Genomic DNA, 23400 nt, shown 5'->3' with positions numbered 1-23400 from the left:
TCTTTAAAACCAACTATTTTGTTCAACTCTACAGCCAATTTTTGAACGATCAAGATCTTTGTTAAAATAATAAACCTCTTTTGTCACTCATCCCAAAATATGACAAACATGCATTTTTCTATTAATTTTGGGTCATAATGTCTGGCCAAAAACCTACAAGTCCTACTAGTATTTGTAGCAGAAGACTGTGATTATTAATGGGGTGAGGAGGAGGAGGAGGAGGAGGAGGGAGGGAGGGGCAAGCAGCAGCATAATGTGTTATTGACTCCAGATTGGGTTGTTGGTTCTGCATTTGGATGCTTTTCAATGTATTTCCTTAATATTTTGGTTTTTCTGCTACTGCGTTTCAGGAAACTATATATGCACTACACCATTTGGGCATGGTGAAATAAAAGTATGAAAAGTTGGTCTCTTGACATATATACAGCCACCCAATGATAGGGTTTCTTGATCTAGATTTCATGCTGTTTGAGCAGAAGCAGTAAGTTCTGGCTATCTGTAAAAGTGTGTGCTACATTTTAAGTGTCAAAACTGAAGTAATAATCTCCTTTCCTCCCTTCTGGGTTTTTGATTCATCACAAGGTCTGAGGGACAGTGGACTGGCCCCCTCCTGCAAAAGTTTGCTGACCCCTGTCTTAAGAGTTACCGGTATATGTGAACCCTGCTCAACAGCTGAACTATGGTTTGTTTACTGCCAACAAAGCAAGATGTGAAGCCACAGTTTGTTGCTGGGTTATGAACCCTATTTTAACTATGGCTTTGTGTTATGAACCTTACAACCTCCCCTAACCATGACCACCTGACCACCTGACCCCAGAAGCTCACCTGACCACCTGACCCCAGAAGCTCACCAAACTACAAAGGCATGAGGCAAAGGCATGAGGCAAAAGCAGATGCAAAACAAACATTTGGAAAAACAAGGCACGGTTTGCTTGATCATCTGTGGGACAACTCATGGCTTTTTAAACAAGCCATGGCTTAGTGCTATGTGTCAACTAGGTCAAAGAAAGAAAGAAAGAAAACATGAAGCTAGAACAGTGAGCTTCAAATACCTTCCATATTTCTTCTCCTCTCATCATACATAAAGATATTGCATCTTGTGACCATTTTTAAACGTAAGCCACCCTGGAGACTAGATTTAGCTACAAAGCAGGAAATAATATAATAATTATGGTTCCGCCATGCCGCCCTCAGCATATCATGCAGGACAAAGTGCTAAGGTCTATTATCTTATTCAAACATACCAGATCATATGCTGCACCAAGTTTAAATCACTACCTTTATTGGTTTGATTTTTGTTTTATTATTACACTTTATTATTACACAAAATGGCATGACTTTTTGCGAAAACTCTGGACTCACAGGGTAGGAGAAGCACTAATCAGAGTGGACCCTACATACAACAGAAGAAGAAGAAGAGGAGTTTGGATTTGATATCCCTAAGGAGTCTCAAAGTGGCTAACAATATCCTTTCCCTTCCTCCCCCACAACAAACACTCTGTGAGGTGAGTGAGGCTGAGAGACTTCAGAGAAGTGTGACTAGCCCAAGGTCACCCAGCAGCTGCATGTGGAGGAGCCCGGTTCACCAGATTACAAGTCCACTGCTCTTAACCACTACACCACACTGACTCTTAACCACTACACAACAGCAAGACCCTGTGCCCCATAGCTTCTATTAAGCTGTTATTTTCCAGTCACTGTGGAGATCCTGACATAAGGCTTAAAAGAAATGATGCAACTCCACCAGACAAAGATATCTCTGAAGAAGATCTAAGTATTAATGGACACCAGTGTCTTCCTTTCAAACATACTAAAGGCAAGAAAAACAAATTCTTTAAAAGGACATCAGGCTTTCTGCCATCAACATTTATTCTGTTTTGTAGTATGATTCCAAACATGATCTCATTTAATTTGAAGGCCAAAAGTGAACTGTTTAGACAGGAAGAAATATGAATGCTGCTGGCTTTTTCTGTTTCAAAAGGGACTTTTCAAAGGCGCTTCAAATGGTCCTGCAGTTGTTGCTCACACACCCTCGATGCAAGTATACCACTTTATTTATGCTCGCATCCAAGGTCAGGTGCATGATTCTCAGGCTAAGCTAGCTGTGACTGGTCTTTAATTCTGAGTGGTGAGGCTGGAATCTCCTGCATGTGACCAAAGTTGCACTGCAGCAGCAGTGACGCTTCTAATGAATGGAATTACTTTCTCTTCTTGGGCCTTCCTATGAGCAGCTGACTGGCTAACCTTCATCTCCGTCCTGTGGCGTTCAGTATGGTAGATAAGAGCTGCTGAGCTGCCCTCTCAGGACTAGCATTGCTGCAGCTTACCTAGACAGCACTGGGGCAGCAGCGAGGTCAGGGGTGTGTGGAAGCATTGGGAGAGTCAATGCAGTACTGCCACCAGAGACAGCACAGTTCTGGGTTTGCTTCTGCTTTGCCCTGCCCCGGTGCCATCCAGGTAAACTGCATTGATGTCTTGGCGGTTCCATGGCTCTGCCCCTCCACACCAGTCACTACTGTCTTTTGCTGTTATAAACACCCCGCTACTTCTTCTCAGTTTCTTTCAGTGCAACAACCAGACATAGCCTGGCCTCTGTTATCTAAGTTCTTATGACCTCCAGATTAGAAAAATATTTTGGGGTCCGTGGTCACATCTTGAATTTTGAGGGTCTGTAGGTACCACCCTCTCTTGGTTGCCTTTCTCTCTCTCCCTCAGGCCACTCTACCACCCACCCAGAAAGAATGGGAACATATCACACCAAGGCCACCATGCGCCATACATTTAAAGCACATGACTTTCCCCAAAGAATCCTGGGAACAGTAGTTTGTTAAAGGTACTGGGAAATGTAAATCTGTGAAGGGTAAAGTTCAGTTCCCAGGATTCTTTGAGGAAAGTCACATGCATTAAATGCATGGTGTGTACATAGCCCAGTTCTTAAAATAGCTGTACTAGATACTAGTTCATCTCCAAGCACAATTCAAAATGGTGGTTTTAACCTTTGAAGTCCTATACAGTATAGTCTGGGACTGTGACATGTCTTTTTCTGGGTGGCCTCACCTATACCTGGCAAAGTCAATGGTGACCAGTGGAAAGGACTTACTCAGAGGTGTTACCCAAATGGTACAATTTTCTCCCCAAGGGGCACACATGGCACTGAGTATTTTGCCTTTTCGGTGCCAAAGGCCTTATTTATATGCTTCTACTGATAAATTGCTGCTGTTTCCCTCCTTTTTATCTACTTTTAATTTTAATGCTGCCCTCTGCCCCTTGCCTGCTTTTCTTATTAAGGGATAAGGAATAGTTTCAGTGAATGCCTTTCATATGATATGACACTTAGAGAATTCCTAAAGTTTTAATATTAATATTACATTTCTTTCAACAGACTCTCCATTTCTGGTTCCTATAATTTACTCTTGCTTAGGGCATTAAGCAGGCACAAAGCCAACTTGGGCTGAGGTTCACTGTTAAAACCACCAGTAACTGCAGATGGGTATATGTCATAAAGTTTGGGTGTCTGGACTTACTTGTCAGTTTTTGCCTCAATTTTTCCTGACTGTGGTCAGGAAAACATTCAGCTAGATAGTCTGGTTTGGTTTGGTTTGATTTGGTTTGGTTTGGTGAGAGTATTTCCCCAAGAGCAAGCTTTTTCTATCCAGCCTCACAATACAGATATTTCTGCCATGGTAATAGGACTGTGGTTTTTGTTAACCCCTCAGATTCACAAATCTAGGAGGAAAGACACAGTTACTTGCTAGCAAAGGGCAACTGATGTGTACAAACTTAATTCATGGCAGAGGCAGTCATTTCTCCTGAAGAAAAGACAGCTATATTGGCAAGACTGCCATTTTCTGCAAAAAAATTAGAACTCCCTTTAACACTGATAGTCAAAACATAACAATTCTGCCACTTGCAGACCAGAGGCTGTTTGTCTGCAGTACTTCTGGTCAAATCCCAGATTAAACGAGTAGCTAGATTTCTCAGTGAGGGTGTTTTGTAGTAGTTTCTTTCTTTTCAAAATGCATTTAGAATGAATCCCTCCAAGTGTTAAATGAAAATTAATTCAAGTGCTGCTTCTGTTGATTTAAGTCTTATTAAAAAGGAAGAAATCTTCCCAGTGACTCAGGGCATGGCCTCCCAAAGGAAAGTCAGCCAAGTAGATTACATGAAACGAAGGAGTCAGGCTGCTAGCATGACATATTGGAAGGTTTCTCTCATGAGTCTGTAACTCAGTGATGTGCCAACTCTCATGCCTATGCTTGCCTTTAAATATATTATTCATTACTGAAAGAAACCTTTAAAAATAAATGTTGGTCATAATGAGAAGAAGAGAGATGTGGAGCTTGTGGACAGGCATGTAGAACTTACACACTTGATTTTTCAAGATTTTTAACACTAGTGCCAAAAAAACTTGTATTGAAAATAGTGGTTCTGAACTTCTTTACTCCCAGGTCTGGACTTTCACTTAGGAAGTCTTGGAGATTGTTCACCCTGACAATGTGCACATGTACACAAGGTGTGTGCCATGTACAGTGATGGCATAGTATACACAATAATCTTAATTATACACTGTCGGGGGGTGGGGAACAGTTGATCCCACATGCTCTGAACTGACTGTTCATCATCTTCAGCGCATGATCCTGAGTTCCAGTATGAGGAGAGAGACTTAAACGTGCTTTGGCTAAATCACATCCTATAAGAAGCTTTGAATTTTTCCAGAATCCCACAGCAGTGCCTTATTTTGAACTGGCTCCACTGGAGCCTTAAACATAGTTAAGGGGATCGGAGTCCCACTCAGAACTGTGTTTGTGTCTCCCTCGGGCTCATTCCTCCTCCCATCAACTTTTTGAGTTCCCCTATCTCTTTTCCCCCAACAGTAACTGAAGCTAGCATCACATCTGCACAGAGCTGGACACTAGCCATAGTTTTAAGTTTAAACTAGAGGTCAGAAGCAGACTTCAAATTCCATTTTTAAGTGAACAATCACTTTAGCCCAGGGCTCAGCAGCTTGCTGGGGGATGGGGAGGGAGAACAGAATCTCTCTAGGGCACCACCACCAAGAATGTTCCTTTTGACAACTAACCTAATGTCAGAGGATACAGATACTTGGAAGAAGGCCCCATCTGACAACTAATCACACAAGCAGGTTTATGCAGAAGATACTGGAAGATACTTTGCAAGCCCAGGACCATCATAAAGTATACTCAGGCAGCCGCTGGGGCTCATTTTTCTTTTATTTTTTTGCACTCCAGTGCCAAACTATTTCCAGATGTCATTTTGGACTTGCCCCCAAATGCCCTAAGAGTTAAGTAATCCTAGGGCATTGTATGGAGTGAATATGACCACCGCCATGTTTTTGTGGGGAACCACCTTCTCCCTCACCACCAAAAAAGAAAACATGGAAGAAGTTGCTTGGAGCAAGAAAATAAAAGGGGAGGTGTTGGTTTTTTAAAAAATGGGCAGGTGTCAGAGCTGGGCAGAAGGCCCAGGATGGCACTTTATCATAGATTGAAATTTTCACAAATGTTCAAAGGAACTCCAGGTGAAGCACACCACAAAGCTCAGCCACGAGGTTGCCAAGGTATGTATAACAGGGACCAGATCACCTTTTCCTATTAGTAGCCAGAAGATAAAAGTACTCCGGGTCATATAGACCAGTTGCAAATCTAGGAGTAGTGCCAGGTCAAGAGACACCCAAACAGTGCATTTGGCCTTTATAGGTGCCTTACTTGGTTCAGATGAAAAAGGGAGAGTTGTTTCATCAGTATACTGATGGCAACTCACTCCAAGTCTCTGAACAGAAAATATCAGCAGTTTCATGTTGATGTTTAAAAAAAACATTGCTTTGCTGCTTGCAAGATCACCAAGTCAGAGCTTAGCAATTGTATATTTACATAACATGGCCAAGGATGTGATTAGTAAGGAGACCCAAGATGACCTGTATGCCAAGGTTTCTACACACATTACCCCCTGGATCCAGTGTTGGCTCCATATGCTAAGGGGCTCTTGAACAAGATGCCCTCAAGGGGAGCCCTCCTGCCACCATCACCATCACTCATTCACTTGTCCCCTCCTTCCAGGCCCAGCCTGCCCAAAAGAAGGGAAAGGGGAGGGTGAAGGCTGCTGCTCTTATTGCTGCTTGTATATTTGGAGAGTCCTGGTGAAGAGAGAGAAACAGGAAGGAAGAGAAGCAAGGCCAGGAGACTCTGGGTTCAGAAATGGGCCTCCTCCTATAAACGATAAGTTTCATAGATCTATGGGTCAGAGCATTGCTTTCTGTTGGGGTGGGAGAGCAGGAAGCAAATTGGAATCAGGCAACAAAAGCCCATAAACATATTGCTTTCCACTTACCTATCAAGACTATCCCGAGGCACTTTACTTCCTCCAGCTCTCTTGGTGACACTGGCAATCTTGTTGGCAGTCATGGTCATTTCTGCTCTCTATAAACCTGGAAACCTGGGTAAGGGGAAATAAAATCCAAAGCAAACCCATTGAACCAGAGACTTTTTTCAACACAGCTTAATAAGAAATGTTTCTAGTGCATGGAAAAGACTGTCGAAAAAAGTTTTGAATGTGTTACCTAAACATAACTACTCTTTTCAATGTTGCAAAAAGTCAAACAGCAGCTCAGGTAAGATTCAGATTTGAGTCATGTTTAGACAAGAAACTAAAACCACAGAAAAGTACGTTAGAAGAATGAAACCATTGTCCTTACTTTGCCACTTTCTCTCATTAAATTGGGACTGGGATAATTATGATAGCATTTTTTAAAAAAGTGTCACAACTGTAATAACAAATGACAGAGCTCAATCCTAAAGCAAAAGGTTTAAAATGAGCATTGGAAACCATGGCAGAACTCACAGACTGTGCAATGTCGTGATAGGATACAGTATATCATAATTTATAAAATGTACAAGCCTGCCCAAAAACATATCAAAGATAAGTTGATTATGGTCCTAATGCAAAGACTTGTACAATATGTAATTTTCTTCTCTCAAACCTAGCTCTCCTTCATATAGTTCCCCAAGCTGGCGATAGAGCACAAGGTCTTCCAAGGACACCTGCATTTATCTTTCTAGACCTTCTGCAAATAACAACTAACTAAACCAAAAGATACAACCCCTTGCTGGTCTCAAAAAGTCACAATATCTTGAAGATTATTATGCTTACAAATATCTTATTGCCCTCTGTGCTGTCTCTAATTCTTAAAGTACAAGCTGATGGGGGCAGGGACTTTCTCTTTGAGATACTGTACATACTTTTCTTGTTTACAGTGGAGAGCACATGGGAACCAGATTATTGCTGCAACCCTTAGGCTTCCCATAGTAAATGTAAAATAAACAGCCTGCTTAATGAAAAGTTCCACTGACAGGTTTGACCCAAATCCTCTCAGATCTGCAATATTCCTCAAATTAAACTGAATCCAGATGTTTACAGCAACCACACACCTCATGTCATCTTCCTTCTCTGAAGGACAGCAAATAACACAGCATTAACTACCAACCATGGTCCGTTTGCAGCGGGGATACAAGCACCATAAGTAAAAACCCACAAATCTACTTCAAACACAACTTTTATTATTTGTTACATTTGTATCCCACTCTTCCTGCAAGGAGCTCAGAGGATGATGTGTCTCGTGTTTCTCACTGTGTGACAAAGCAATGCCCATGCTCCTGGTTCACTGAAGCAACACAAAATAAAATGTTGGACAAATATGCCTGGAAAAGACATGTATCTCTCTTGCTGGGACAGCTCCAGGCCAAAAGTCGAAATCCAGGTATGACAGCTACATGTGGCCTGCAGTGACCTTGCAATGTTCTTATTCATTGTGTAGGCTGAGGACCAGTTTGGACTGAAGAAGCATCCTGCACTGGTCCTGCAACCATCCAGTCAACCATGTGGTCAGTGGACCTATATGTTGGTGCTGACCTTTAAAGCCCTAAACAGCTTCAGCCCTGTATACCTGAAGGAGTGTTTCCATCCCTGTTGTTCAGCTCAGACACTGAGGTCCAGTTCAGAGGGCCTTCTGGCTGTTTCGTTACGGGGAACCAGGCAGAGGGCTTTCTCGGTAGTGGCACCCATCCTGTGGAACGCCCTTCCATCAGGTGTCAAACAGGTTATCTACACAACTTTCCAAAGACATCACAAGGCAGTCCTGTACTGGGAAGTTTATAATGTTTGATGTTTTGCTGTGCTTAATGCTTTAGTTGTGGGAAGCCGCCCAGAGTGGCTGGGGCAACCCAGTTAGATGGGCGGCATAAATTATAATAATTATAATTATGAAATCATATGTGCATCTGCAATCTGTAAATAAGGTCTAATTCATAGAGTACGTGGCAAATGCAGTGTGGCATCTACACCCAAAATTGGTTCCTGTTACTCGCCCTCCATGACACATCAATAGCAAGGACACATGCCAATCACATAGATCACACAGTTGCACAAGCACTTTCTCCAGCAGCACCAGTGTTCCCAAAGGACGCACCATCTGTGCAACTGGACATAGAAATATTACTTATGTAGCCTGAAGCCCAACCATTTTCAGTACCATCATGTAGGTCTGTGAAACTGCCTCAGGAATTCATATCTAAAATATGGCCTATAAATCTAGTAAATAAATAAATGACTCCTCTCCACACAAGAGAAATAAAAATTAGATTTGGATACTTGAAGAAGGAATGGAATCATTTTAGACACACTCCGTCTGGAAAGAATTAGAGATCAAAGGGGAAAAGAACATGACTGAAAATTGCTAAAGCTGTCAAACAAATTGGTTTTAGTTGATTTATCTTCTGCAGTACAAATTATATTTTGAGAGTAGTTAACAAGGTTTTTTAACCAAAGAACCACTTACTTTCTGTTTCAGAAATCATCAAGGGGTTTTCCTAGATCATTTATCTATCTACACTAAACATCAGAAATGATCTGCCTGATTCACACAAGGGAAAAGGGAAATAGTTCAAACCTCAATTAATGAACTGAACAATCATTTCAGTCCCAGCAATCATATCCTGTGCATCCCTCTCATTGATTGCTATGATCCCTTTGTGTTTGGACAAGGGAGATGCTTAGCACAACACTCACAAGCAAGACAAAGAACAGAGATCCACTGCAAAGACACAAACCACCAGCCCTAGATGCAGAACTGACATCAGCAGGGGCACAAAGCAGGCATCCTGTGGCAATCAGCACATGCAGGCATAGCCCACACTCACAGCAGTAGCAACCACAGGAAGGATGGTTGCAGTTCATGCAACAGAACAAAGTGACCTGTCTGGATGGATAGAAGAATCTGGCTACACCACCCAGCACAGGTGTTCATTACCAAGTTAATCAATTCATGCAGCTGCACCAGTACCCTTTAGCAACCACCATGGACAAATTACATCACTGAGCCTTTGGTAGCACGTAAACTAAATCCTTGTAAAGCCTTGAGCCTTTGGCCAGCCTATGGTGACCCCATTCCACCCTGAGCAGCAACTGTAACTCCGACCAAGATAAGCAGGGGCCACATCAGAAGCAGCAGCCGCAGCAGCAAAGGCCACAGAAAGGCCAGACCAGAGATGAGGAATCTGTGGCCTTCCAGTTGTTGTTCAACTCCCATTAGTCCCAGACTGCATGGCCAACGGTAAGGGACAATGGGAGCTGCTGTCCAACAGCATCTAGAGGGCCCCAGATTTCTCAGCCCTGGCCTAGATCCAGCCACATGCCCGGACACTGTGTCTAAGCCAGAGTCTGAACAGGGATCTCCAAAGATCACAACCCATTCATCTGAGATGTCCAAGGGGGGTGGGGTCACACTCTCTATCACCAGTGTTGGTAGTGAGTCATGAGGGAAGGAGGCAGAGCAATAGGCTCCAAGTCAGGAGAGTGCCCTTTAAGCTCACCACACTTCAGGAAAGAGTTGGGCCTCAGGAGTGGTAATCTGAGCTGACTGAGTAGCATAAAATGTCTCATTTGGACCTTTTATGAATTTCACTTGCTTAGCTGAGACTCTATGATGCTATGCAATTCCAGCCTGTCTTGTTGTGAACTTCCACCTGAGCTCCAGATAGATATAACTCAAATTAAGTGTCCTCTGCTACTCCCTCCACCCCACCACACTAAGACCAATGTGGCAGAAATGGACTGTTGTGTTATTATAAAACTATAAATCTTGCATGTAGGTGTGTTTGGGGAGTTAACAGGTTAATTTGTAGATTTTTGCCACTGATTAGAAGGTGGTAGAATAACTGAGGATGGTACTGTAGTTGGGAATTAAGACCCTCATACTTCCTTCAATTTGCTGATTAGCACTCATGTAGCCAGATCAGGGAACCGGATGAAAGGATGAACAGATCAAGGTATGAGCTCAGGAGACAAAGAAAACACAAGTCTACCCTAGGGATTGTCTAGTGTGGGGAGAGATGAAAGTGTTTTAACCTACATTTATTTGCTATAGTTTATTGCCCACACCGGGAATGTTTTGTTGCTTGTAAACATTCTTAAATTAGAACCTTTTTTCTTATAAACTACATCCCACCCCCATTTAGTAAACTTCCAGTCTTGTTACAGAAAACCTTGTGGTCTCTGTTATTTTTATTTAAAAACACACAGAGACCATGTCTAAGCCAAGTTCTACACTACTTCAAAGTGTTCTCAAGGAGACACGGGAGAGTTTTAGACTGGTTGGTGAAAGACAACCTTGTAGAAAAATAAAATCTTTCAACTGGTGGCAGCAAAGATCTAAAGGGAAGGCTAGGCGAAAAGAAGGGGGCATTGTGTTGGGCTGGGACCTCCCCTCTCCACACCACTCGGGAGCCAGGGAAACGGGAGTACCATACCACCTAATTCACTTACTGTACCTTTGACCGGGGCATGGAACACAGCCACTTTTCCCCAAAGGGATGGGACAGGAACCACCAGTCCCAGGATCCCTGGCAGGTAACTGATGCCATGCATGCCATTTCTGCTAAGGTGAAGGTCTAGTGGGAAAAGATTCTCTTCCAGAGACTTCAGAATGTCTGCCCTTGCAAACACACACACACTGCGAAGGGAAGGGTAAGTGCCAGTGCTCACAAGACTGAGGCGAACCTCAATCCTGTTTGCAAGCACTCAACAAGGTGCTCACTTTTGTGAATGCTCACAGCATTTCAAGTTCAAGCCAAGACTATGCCATGACAACCACGCAGAATGGTTTATTGTCTAATGGGCGACAATTTCTTTGCACAATTCCCCTTTTTGCAACTTCTCCATATAGTAGCTAAGAGGTACTTTGGCAGGCCCGGAAACTGTGTTTCATTGGGTATCGATACACAAGCCCCAAAGCCAGATATACAAGGTATTCCCAGAAGCAGTATTAAGGCCCTAGCGTGTGCTTGGAATTCTGCTTGGAAATTAACAGGCACAGTCTAGATCTCTCAAGCTGACAGTACAACTACCATGTAGAATCATAGAATCATAAAACTGTAGAGTTGAAAGGGACCCAGAGGATCATTTATTCCAACCCCCTGCAATGCGGGATCGAACCTACAACCTTGGTATTATCAGCATCACGCTCTAACCAACTGAGCTATGTAGGAAATGTTAAGCTAAACCAACCCATGCAAAAGTCTGATCATGCAATTTTAAAATATGCCTTGTGCGCATTGGATCAGTCTGCCTGTAGCATGAGGCAATGGGGCAATGAGGGTCGGCAATTCCATATAAAGAAATAATGCTCATGGACATTAATACCAAGAAGACAAAATAAGGTTCAGATCTCAATATGATGCACCTTCATAAAAGGTTTGAAATTCACTGGTTTAAAGCTAACAACATTTCTACATATTGCAGGTTCCATTCTGGAAGAAATGTATTCATTACATTTCTGGGAGGGCGAGGAGGGGGAGGTTAAAACCATCCCATTTTAGATCCATTTTTTAATTAAATTAAAATAAAAAATCATATTGAGAACACTTGAGATGACTCCACAGGGAGATCTTAAGTAGAACAAAACACAGAGAGGCTACAAGCCTCCATCAAGAAATTTGCTGCTTCATGAATACATTAAATAATCAAATTTCATAACCTGCTAAAGTTACTATTTTTGCATTAAAGTGTAATCATTTCCCAGTGCCTCTATGAATTCTCAGATGGCCAATTTTTTTTAATAAGCTGGTTTTCAATAAAAGAAAAAACTAAGCAGGGGAGTTTTGAGAAATGTACAAAAAATGTTGCTGGTAAGTTTTCCCTGTTGAAAATACAATACAAATGTTACAGCAGCATTTTACTGTGAATAATTTGCACAGCTCTAACCCTAGGCCTGGAATGCACAGCTGCATGGTTCTTGGGCTAACAGAAGCATTATCCAGGGCTTGTCCCTACCCTATGAGCTTGCTTTTGCATGAGTTCAAATAAATTCTTAAAAGTACAGCCAACTCTAGCTGCAGCCTCCAAGCTCTGGTCAGTTCTCATTCTTCATGCAACAAATGAAACCAACTTCATCAAAATAACTCAATCAAAAAGGTATCCAAACTTCAGAAAAATGTGCCTGGAATTTTGGATCTCTACCAAAGCCAGAACTCTCCCCCTCTCCGTGTCTTCGGATGTTCTTTGCCTTCCCATTTTCTGTCTTACCATTTGGGGCTCTTTCTGAGAAAAGAATGGGGAGGATACATTTTTAATGTAAAATAATGAAATAGCACCTTTCAACTCATACCCTTATGCCACTAAGTTACGTTACTTCGTTTACCAAAGTTTCAATCACATTTTTGCCAGCTAGCTTTACTTGAATAATGCCAATACAGTATCAAAGAGTCCATGATGTCCAACATCTTGCACGCTCAACATGTCAATTGTAAATAAAGATCTCATATGCCTGCTTTGTGGCTTCCAAACTATTTGAATAAATGTGCTTTGTGGGAGGGCGGGATTGAGTGGTGTGGTGGCGGGGAGTAATAACAGGGTATTAAAGGATGAGGTGAGGGGCTTTGGGGCACTCCCTTCTCCCCAGTGTTGCCTTTCCTTTCCATGAAATTTCGTGTGCCTTTTTTAGTTCACAGTAATGGAAACCTGAAAATATGTTTGAGCATGCCTATGTGGAAAACCAAAACATAGCTTGAAGTCACACATACAACCTAGAATGGACAAGTACTTTGACAGCACTATCTAATGCATTCTGCTGAACCCTCTCTCCCCAGCAGACCCATCTGTCGGAAGGGCTTGTGTGCAGTCAGTTTCTTAAGCTTCAGTTTCCAATAAACATTTCTTTACACCTCATCAGCTGAAGTGGTGACTAGGGAGGTCTCATTTCCATCCATTAAAGCCAGAGGTCCTGCAATCAATAGCTACAAAGGTTCCAAAGACTGGAGATTACATTTACTTCAGGGTGTTCTCCCCTTTTGCAGAATTTTATCTGATTTTGGAAGTAAATTGATAAAAACTATTACTTTTCTGGCAGCTTACATAAAGTGTGCTTTCATTTGTTATTTACTTAGTCTCTGTATGGAATCTATTAACATAGTTAATGCCCAGAAATATTATCTACAGCTTTAGCGTTGACTTGGCAAATCGATAGACGCATACAAACTCAAGGTACTGCATAGCAAAGGCTACTTCACTAGAAAACCTCCCCCCTGTTGCATAAAGGGCACACTGAGGAATAGCTATATAAATATAACCCAGCCCATTTGAAATATTTTCCTAAGGAGCAGTTTTCTGTGTCACTTCTTTATAGTACTGGAATACTATTGGGAATACTGGACAATGAAACACTAATGAGAGAGAAGGAAGTATGGCATAGGTGCCTCTGGAAAGTGCTTGGTTTTTCCCCAGGTATGCCAAATGATCATTCTGGGATCTTTCCACACATGCTCTGACTGGGGGGGAAAGGCAAATATCAGCAGTGGTGGGGCGAGGGATCTTAAAATTCAGTGGTGCCCTGTGCAATGTGAAAATTTGGCACCCCTGCCTCTCGTGCTGCGTTCTAAATCATAGCTGAAGTGCCCCTGAGGTTCCAAGCCCAGTGCAACCAAACCAGTCATGCAGTGTTCAAAATTAGCCAGGTGCTTTTGACCGTTTGTGACCAAGTGAATATTCCTGGGTGCCAGGATGCCACCTGACATCTCTGCCATCTGGGCATCATTGTATCTGGACTTTTTCACACACTAATACCCCATCCTGTATAATTTAAATTTTTATGCACAATCAGAATGAATTTCTGGAGCCAAATTGCTTTTTCTGTGCAGCCTGAGCAGCAGCAGTCACCATTAAGAAAAAGAGGTTGGAATAGGCAAAAATGGCAACTAGACATTCTGTTTTGGCAACTGCAGCAATGGTTTAAGGAGCCTAGTTTAAATATCTGAGTTTCTAACACAGTAGTCACGCTTCCCTAAATCCGCTTCTGATGTCAACAACCACTTAGCCTTCACACAAGGATCTAATATATAACCAATTACCTGGGGAAGTAGGGGGCTCCCTCCCTCCTAAAATCTTCAGGCAGGGACCAAAGCAATAATCTGTAGAAAATTATTTGGCTCGGGATTTGCTGCATCAAACAATGTGTTTGACCAGATGGCCTACAAGACCCCTCCCAATTCTATGATTGTGTATGTGGGCACAGTGACAATCATGTCTTCTTCATCCCCTATCTCTCCTTTCAAAGAGGAAAGGTGAGCTAGCCCAAGCCATGATCATAAGGAGATTCTGTTACAAACTGTTAATGCCCAGTGCATCTCCCCTCACAACCCCTTTCCCCATAAACATAAAAAGCGCTGGTGACGATGCGCAGAACATAAAACCATTTAATGGCGAAAACACCATATAAAGCACAGGAAGCTGTTGATGCAGCTCCAAATCGACTGGGCTATGTTGCTATGATGAGCGTTCAGGAGGAGGGGGGACTCTGCATTCCTCTTGTCAACAATTTCCTGAAAATGCTCTGCAGCAAAATCTAGGCTTTCTCCAGCACTATGCTGAAGACAGGCAGTTTCCTCTCCAATTGTGACCTTTATTTCACAGATGACAGAAAAAACAGCACTAAAACTGTTAGTTTTATTGTTTGAAAAGTGATATAATATGATCCAAATGGCAACTAAGCCAGAATTTTCACATGGTCTCAGCAACCTCAGATGGAACTCTGACTCTACCAGGTTTCATAAAATGCTATACATAAAAGTCTGACGCAATCACAAAGCCAGATTTGTCCAGGTAGTCAAGCTGCATCCTAAGCATGATGGGATTTTTGTTTGTTGTTTTTAATTGCAGGCTACAGGTAGCAGGAATCCTCCAAGACTGTTGTGGAAAATTTTTAATGAGAATTAACTCTTCTCAAACTTGTACCACCCTCTTGTATCCCAGTCTAACCTCAGCCAAGAGAACGCATGAGAGAACTGGGATTCATATATATTTTTTGGTGGGGAGGGGAATAATTTGGCTGAAAATGAGAGAAATCCACAGATTATATGGTTTGCTACTTCCAAATTTCAAACTTCAAGGCACAAGGGGTCAACCAGTAGCCTGCTTATTTTTTGCAACATTCCTTTCAGAAAGACTTGTAAGTGAAACAACAAACAGTATCCAGCAAAGTAGTTAGTACCCTTAGCACATGACTTCTGGCTAAGCCATGGAACTTGTCTTTCTTCTCCCCAAATGCCCCTAAGTTTGTTTTGGGTTCTACCCAACCCTCCAGAACAGATTTGGGAAGGAACAAGGGGCTCATAAACTGAGGAGACAGAGGGGAAGTTCTGTTACAGAAATGGAAAACATTATGCCAACGGAGCTACTTCATTGGCTACAACCCAATGGCCCTGGACTCAACTAAACAGCTGTGCTAGTGTGACTGAATGCAACAAGTCTCCCTAGCACAACAGGGCTTTTCCTGCCATGCACCTCCTCCATGCCCCCCTAAATAAACCCTGGTAAGATTGAGAGAACCCCCATTGAGAGAACAGGCGAAGGGGAGATGGGAGATCATTCCATCTGGCAAGCTGAACAATCATAATAGCATAATGCCAAATTCCGCCGAATGTGATTATTTTTGTTAATTCCAGATATGCTGGCTTCTAGGTAAGCTAACAAAAACAAATTATTAATATCCTTAAAATATATATACTTTTATCACAATGTGGTAAAAAAAAATTGTTTTTTTTTACATGGTGTCAGTAACCTCCGTTTAGGAAAACAAATATCTGCCACAATGCTTATAACTTCACACACATACACTTCAATTATGGTGCTATAACAGTGATATTTGTTGTAAAGATATACTCATTTAAGTGTGTGTCTCTATACATGCAGTCCTTTATAAACTCCGTTCCAAGAAGCCAAACCCAAACATGCTCAACTTTGTCTGGGATTCCTAGACGTCTGAGTAGAACCATTTGCCTAAGCTAGAATTCAGCACCTGGGGATCCTCTATGGGAGAATAATTGGCTTGGCAAGGAAAGCTGCTCTCCACAATCAGAATTTCTGGGATTGAGGGAGATTCCACTTTTTTGTTTTGTTTTTCAAACCAAGCCTAGAACAATATTATGAGAGAAAACTTGCCAAGACTTATCCAGAATAATATGGATTGTTCCAGCAATTTACAGCCAAAAGGATAGGATTACTGCCCAGCTCCAAAACATGATAGATAGATAGATAATAATAATAATAATAATGATAATAATAATAATAATAATAATAATAATAATAATAAATTTTATTTATATCCCGCCCTCCCCAGCCGAAGCCGGGCTCAGGGCGGCTAACAACAATAAAACAGTACAAAGGTACAACATAAACAACATTCTAAAATCATTCATTATAAAAATTAATTAATTCAAGCCACTAGCAACCATTGGGCCAGAGCTCTGCGAAGATTGCCGAGGGAGGGAGTCAGGCTGTGCCCTGGCCAAAGGCCTGGTGGAACAGCTCTGTCTTGCAGGCCCTGCGGAAGGATGTCAAGTCCCGCAGGGCCCTGGTCTCTTGTGACAGAGTGTTCCACCAGATCGGAGCCACAGCCGAAAAAGCCCTGGCTCTAGTTGAGGCCAGCCTAACTTCTCTGTGGCCTGGGACCTTCAAGATGTTTTTATTTGAAGACCGTAGGTTTCTCTGTGGGGCATACCAGGAGAGGCGGTCCCGTAGGTACGAGGGTCCTAGGCCATATAGGGCTTTAAAGGTTAAAACCAGCACCTTAAACCTGATCCTGTACTCCACCGGGAGCCAGTGCAGCTGGTATAGCACCGGGTGAATGTGATCTCGCAGCGAAGACCTCGTAAGGAGTCTCGCTGCAGCATTCTGCACCCGCTGGAGTTTCTGGGTCAGTCTCAAGGGCAGCCCCACGTAGAGCGAGTTACAATAATCCAGTCTGGAGGTGACCGTCGCGTGGATCACAGTGGCTAGGTCAGGGCGAGAGAGGTAAGGAGCCAACTGCTTAGCTTGGCGGAGATGGAAAAATGCCGCCTTTGTTATAGCTGCAATCTGCGCCTCCATGGAAAGGGAGGTGTCGAAGATTACACCCAAACTCTTAACGGACGGTGCTGGCACTAATTGCGCCCCCGCAAGAGATGGGAGTTGCCCCCCCAATCCCATATCGCCCCGTCCCAGCCAGAGGACCTCTGTCTTCGAAGGATTTAGCTTCAACCGGCTCCCACGTAACCATCCAGCCACAGCTTCCAAACATCTGATCAGTGTGTCTGGGGCCGAGTCAGGATGGCCATCCATCAACAGATAGAGTTGGGTGTCATCGGCATACTGATGACAACCCAGCCCAAAACTCCGAACAAGCTGGGCGAGGGGGCGCATAAAGATGTTGAAAAGCATCGGGGAGAGTATCGCGCCCTGAGGTACTCCACACACCAAGGAGTGGCGCGATGACAATTCCCCCCCAAGCGCCACCCTCTGTCCCCGACCAGAGAGAAACGAGCGCAGCCATTGAAGGACTGTGCCCTGGATCCCCACGTCGGTAAGGCGGTGGTCCAAAAGTTCGTGATCGACCATGTCGAAAGCTGCTGATAGATCTAAAAGAATCAGCAGCCCTGACCCGCCTCGATCCAGCTGTCTACGAAGGTCATCTGTTAGGGCGACCAGAGCCGTCTCGGTCCCATGACCAGCGCGGAAGCCAGACTGGAATGGATCCAGAGCCAATGTTTCATCCAGAAACCCACCAAGCTGTTCAGCAACCGCTCTCTCAATCACCTTACCCAGGAACGGAAGATTCGAAACCGGGCGGTAATTGGATAGATCTAAAGGATCTAATGATGTTTTCTTTAAGAGCGGGCGCACCACTGCCTCCTTCAGTTCCCCTGGGAATGTCCCCGTGCCAAGGGACAAATTGATGATATTCCCCAGGAGGGCCCGCACCTCGTCTGGACACGCTCTAATCAGCCAAGACGGGCACGGGTCGAGAGGACCCGAGGACAGTCGAGGGGCCTCCAGTTCCTTTATTGTATCCAAATTGGCAGGGAGGTCATGGCGGAGCGACAAGACCTTCTCCGCAAAAAAGCTCGCAAATGCCTCACAGCCGTGTGTCAATTTGTTATTTAAATTTGGCTGTCCCTCAAGGGACGTTAAAGACCTGATTATGCTAAATAATTGCGCTGGGCGAGAGCTAGCGGATGCAATGGAGGCCGAGAAGTATGACTTCTTAGCAGCCTTCACCGCCATCTCGTAGGTTTTCATAAAAGCCCTATAAGATGTTCTTGAGGCTCCGTCACGGGCACCCCGCCATACTCGCTCTAGCCGTCTGAGGTCCCGCTTCATTTTCCGAAGCTCCTCGGTAAACCAGGGAGCCCGGTTTCTGCGGGGTCGCAGAGGGCGCTTAGGTGCGATCTCATCGATGGCTGCCTGGAGCTGGGCATTCCAGCCCTCAACAAGCTCAGTCAATGAGTCGCCAGGGGGAGCAAGGTCCCGCAAGGCTTGGCGGAATCTCTCGGGGTCCATCAGCCTCTGCGGGCGAGCCCAAATTGGCTCGCCACCTAAGCAGGGTGGGGGTGGAAAGTCAATCCTGGCTTTCAGAGCGTAGTGATCAGACCATGGCACCTTCGTCGGAGGAGACATGATCACATCTATACCGACGCCAAAGATCAAATCCAGCGTGTGGCCTGCTTGATGTGTGGGGCCCGAAACAAACTGGGAGAGCCCTAGTGTCGCCATGGAAGACACCAGGTCCAGAGCCTGTGAGGAGGGAGTGGCATCGGCATGGATGTTGAAGTCCCCCAATACCAATAGGTTAGGGAACTCCAAGGCCCAGCCGGCCACCGCCTCCAGCAGGCCTGACAGGGTGGCTGCTGGTGCGCTAGGTGGCCGGTACACCAGCCAGACAGCCAAGCTCTCCTCGGAGCCCCACACTAGGCCAACACATTCAATGCCGGGGATCGATGGCGATGGTAGAGCCCTGAAAGGACAATCTTCCCGGATTAATAATGCCACCCCTCCCCCCCGGCCCACAGTCCGCGACTGGTGGAGGACAGAGAAACCCGGGGGCGCCATCTCTCGTAAGGTAACTGTTGCCCCTTCGCGCACCCAGGTCTCCGTCACACAAGCCAGGTCGACCCCCTGCGAGATAAAGAAATCTCGCAGGGTGGCGGTTTTATTGCCTATAGACCTGGCATTGCACAGCACCAGTGACGGAGGTGAGTAATCCTTGCTCACCCTACCCTCGTCCCTCGGGATGGGGCGCAGATTGGAAAGGTACGAGATAGATAGATAGATAGATAGATAGATAGATAGATAGATAGAGGCTTTCACTGGGAGCTAATTAAGGTAATGTGGGATTGGCTGACAATGAATCCAATGACCACCTTTCTTTAAAACTCAGCAGAATTCAATGGCACAGAACTCAACGTCAAACTAGACATGACGTTAACTACAGATCTGTATTTAACAAGCATGTTTCTAGCAGGGAGGCAAGTGGAGGCTAGTAATTGTCAGGACTGAAACAAGTGGAGATGTGGAATTTAACACTTTTCCTCCTTTGTTGTGGTGTTACTGAAATCACTCCTCCACAGCTGCTATATGCAGTGCGCACACACACACACAAGCCAGGGGGGGGGCACAAGCAAAACCACACATAAAATCCTGCCTCATAAAGTGGTGGCGTCTCCTTCTTTGGAGGTCTTTAAGCAGAGGCTTGACAACCATATGTCAGGAGTGCTCTGATGGTGTTTCCTGCTTGGCAGGGGGTTGGACTCGATGGCCCTTGTGGTCTCTTCCAACTCTATGATTCTATGATTCTATGATAAAACTATTAAAAGGGGGGTGAGCCCTCACTGCATCCCCAAAGACATGACTCAAATAGGCAATTCCCTTGGGAGGCTGCCCCCAGTGGCCACACAGCCTGCTATCTCCAGCAGGTGTACCTTATATCCTACGTTTCCCCAGCACCACTGCATGGTGTGCTGGTTTGGGGAGTGTCCTGAGCAGCTGCAGCCACTCAGGCAGATGGCATACAGCCTCAGCGGGGCCTAGTCCTGATGTTAAATGTCTCCTTGAACAGCAGCCTCTTGGAGACAGCAGCTTTTGTAGGGAACTAGGGGGCCTGAAGTGAAACTCTATTCCTCTCCATACTCCCCCTCTCTCAGCTAGATGCCTCCCTTCCACTCACCTCCTTTGCTAGTCCTACCTTGCTCTCTTAGCCTCTCTTAATCATTTGCTTCCCTGAGGGTCCCATCCCAGTTTTCACACATCTATTTTTTTTAAATGATATTTATTGGAAGTTTAAAAATTACAGAAAAAAGAAAAAAGGAAAGCGATAAAAAATTTAACAGAACATACATTACAATACATAAAAAGAAAAACATAAAAAATACAGCAATACAGCAAAAAGAAACAAAAACACTAAAACACACATCCAATATTCCACATCTTTACCTTTCATTTACTTGTTTCATCGACCTCCTCACACCTCCCTTTTTGTATTCTAGTTCAATTAACTATTTCAGCAAATTCTTTCTGTCTTTCTCAATTTTTGCTCTATAATTTATCTTAACGGTCTAACCTTAAATTTTTTCATTTTGGCCCATTATCAATCAGCTTTTACTTAATTCTTTATTACATTTCTGCTAAAACCATATAGCTTCATTCCAGCATCCTTCTAACATTCATTAATTTTGCAATGTTTTTGTAAATATACTTTATTTTTTTTCCAATCTTCTTCCACCGACTCTTCTCCCTGGTCTCAGATTCTGCCAGTCATTTCCGCCAGTTCCATGTAGTCCATCAGCTTCATCTGCCATTCTTCCCTGGTGGGTAGATCTTGTGTCTTCCAATACTTTGCGATAAGTATTCTTGCTGCTGTTGTGGCGTACATAAAAAAAATCCTATCTTTCCTTGGCACCAATTGGCCGACCATGCCCAGGAGAAAGGCCTCTGGTTTCTTCAGGAAGGTATATTTAAATACCTTTTTCATTTCATTATAGATCATCTCCCAGAATGCCTTAATCTTTGGGCATGTCCACCAAAGGTGAAAGAATGTACCTTCAGTTTCATTACATTTCCAACATTTGTTATCGGGCAGATGATAGATTTTTGCAAACTTGACTGGTGTTATGTACCACCTGTAGATCATTTTCATTAAATTCTCTTTTAAGGCATTACATGCCGTAAACTTCATACCAGTGGTCCATAACTGTTCCCAGTCAGCCATCATAATATTATGTCCAACATCTTGTGCCCATTTAATCATAGCAGATTTCACTGTTTCATCTTGAGTATTCCATTTCAACAGCAAGTTATACATTCTTGACAAATTCTTAACTTTAGGGTCTAACAATTCTGTTTCCAATTTTGATTTTTCCACCTGGAAGCCTAATTTTTTGTCCAAGTTATATGCCTCCATTATTTGATAATAATGGAGCCAATCTCGTACTGTTTTTTAATTTTTCAAAGCTCTGCAGTTTTAATCTATCACCCTCTTGTTCCAAAATTTCCCAATACTTCGGCCATTTGGCCTCCATATTGAGTTTTTTCTGAGCCTTTGCTTCCATTGGTGACAACCATGGAAGACGGTTGTCGCCAATTTTCACACATCTAGCAAACGAGATGTTATCGATCTGCTGCTATGCAGTCCTACTTTTGTTGCCAAATTGCCACATTTAAGAACCACACTGTCCTTGTAACTCAAATGCTGCTAAAACAATAGCAGGTTACAGTAACCACCATCTTCTATTTATATTAAGAAGAGCTGACAAAACTTGACTGCAAGGCACAAAATATAATTAATGGTTCAAAACTATGCCCTCCCTATAAATGTACAGGCAAACAAAGGGTCTTCTCAGTGGTGGCACCCGAAACAAAGCACCTACTTTGTTGGCTTTTCAGTGTTGGGTAAAGAGTTTTACTCTCCTGAGCTTTTAGCAGATAATATTTTATGCACTTGCTTATATTGCTGCTGATTGCTTTATTTAATTTCCTATTGATATGTTTTAATTGGTAAATGTTTTAACTATTGTTTTCACCTTGCTTGGAAGTTTGCTTTTACTGTAAGATAGGATAGAAAGAATTTAAATACATTCTGGTTTCTATGTAGTTTGCTTCCCACACTCCTGCTACACATGCACTCCCATGACACAATAAGCCAAACTATGGCTTATTTATTGGGTGAACATGCATGCTCCCAGAGAGAAGCTTTCAAACGTTGTGCTTCTCCTTGCTCTTGCACTATGCTGAGTTAAGCTTGTCCTCCTTTTCAAGTCACCACAAGCAACAACCTCTGCGTCAGCAACTTCTGCTTCCTCCTCCTCATTTGACACAGCAACTGCTGCCCCAGCTTCAAACCAGTCAGAATTGCAGGGGTCAGAGTACTCTCCTTGCTCATCATGAGTTGCAACCAAGGTTTGTAGCCAAACACTGTACCCTTCCTTAATGAGTTCTGAGACTGCTTAAGCTTGCCTTCATCTGTTTGCTGTTTGCTTCCCTTGGACAGCAAGGGATCGTTCACAGTGCTTGCCATATATGGATCTCTTTAACTCTTCAGACCCTTTTGGAAGCATTGCAAGTCCATCCTGTTTTGGATTATGTACAACATTGTACTTGCATGTAATTCTGCAATCACTGTAAACTAATCCATCAAGTTTAACAGATCACTAAATCAAATCCACCAAGCTTTACTCTTTAAAAAACTGCTGACGTCTCTTAATCTATATCCTGTCTCAAGACTAAAAAGTTAGATTGGTATCAGTAGTCACAAAGAATTTAATAATATATGGGTGACATCCAATATTACTTAAGCATCTCAAGTCCATTTATTCCAGTGGGTCTACTTTGAATCTGACTTAGTTGGATATCACCCATATAAACGTCCAGGCTCTGGCATCGCTCAACTGGAAAGTCTTATTGCTTCAAAAGAAAGGGCTAACTGAGAGCCTTGAACCACATTCTGTATAGAAATACTTCTTCCTATATACCCAATTGCCAATAAACCCTTAATACATTTTCCACCATGTAGATTTGGATGAAAACAGT

The 23400-nt window shown here is 43.4% G+C and overlaps 1 protein-coding gene across 6 annotated transcripts in view; it reads right to left on the bottom strand.

Annotated features, from left to right (window-relative positions):
* DENND2B (DENN domain containing 2B) overlaps positions 1–23400 on the bottom strand; it is a 140233-nt gene that overhangs the window by 70957 nt on the left and 45876 nt on the right. For all 6 annotated transcript variants that reach the window (XM_082193012.1, XM_082193014.1, XM_082193011.1 and 3 more), the window contains one exon: positions 6349–6453. In XM_082193012.1, coding sequence (XP_082049138.1) covers positions 6349–6428 — 80 coding nt within the window. In that variant the 5' untranslated portion in view covers positions 6429–6453. The remainder of the gene's footprint in view (positions 1–6348; positions 6454–23400) is intronic.

This window comes from Podarcis vaucheri (genome assembly GCF_965113315.1).
Source record: "Podarcis vaucheri genome assembly, chromosome: 1".
In the NCBI taxonomy this organism is placed as follows: domain Eukaryota; kingdom Metazoa; phylum Chordata; class Lepidosauria; order Squamata; family Lacertidae; genus Podarcis; species Podarcis vaucheri.
The sequence above is the reverse complement of the archived record's forward strand: the minus strand, read 5'-3'. Positions and strand labels throughout refer to the sequence as shown.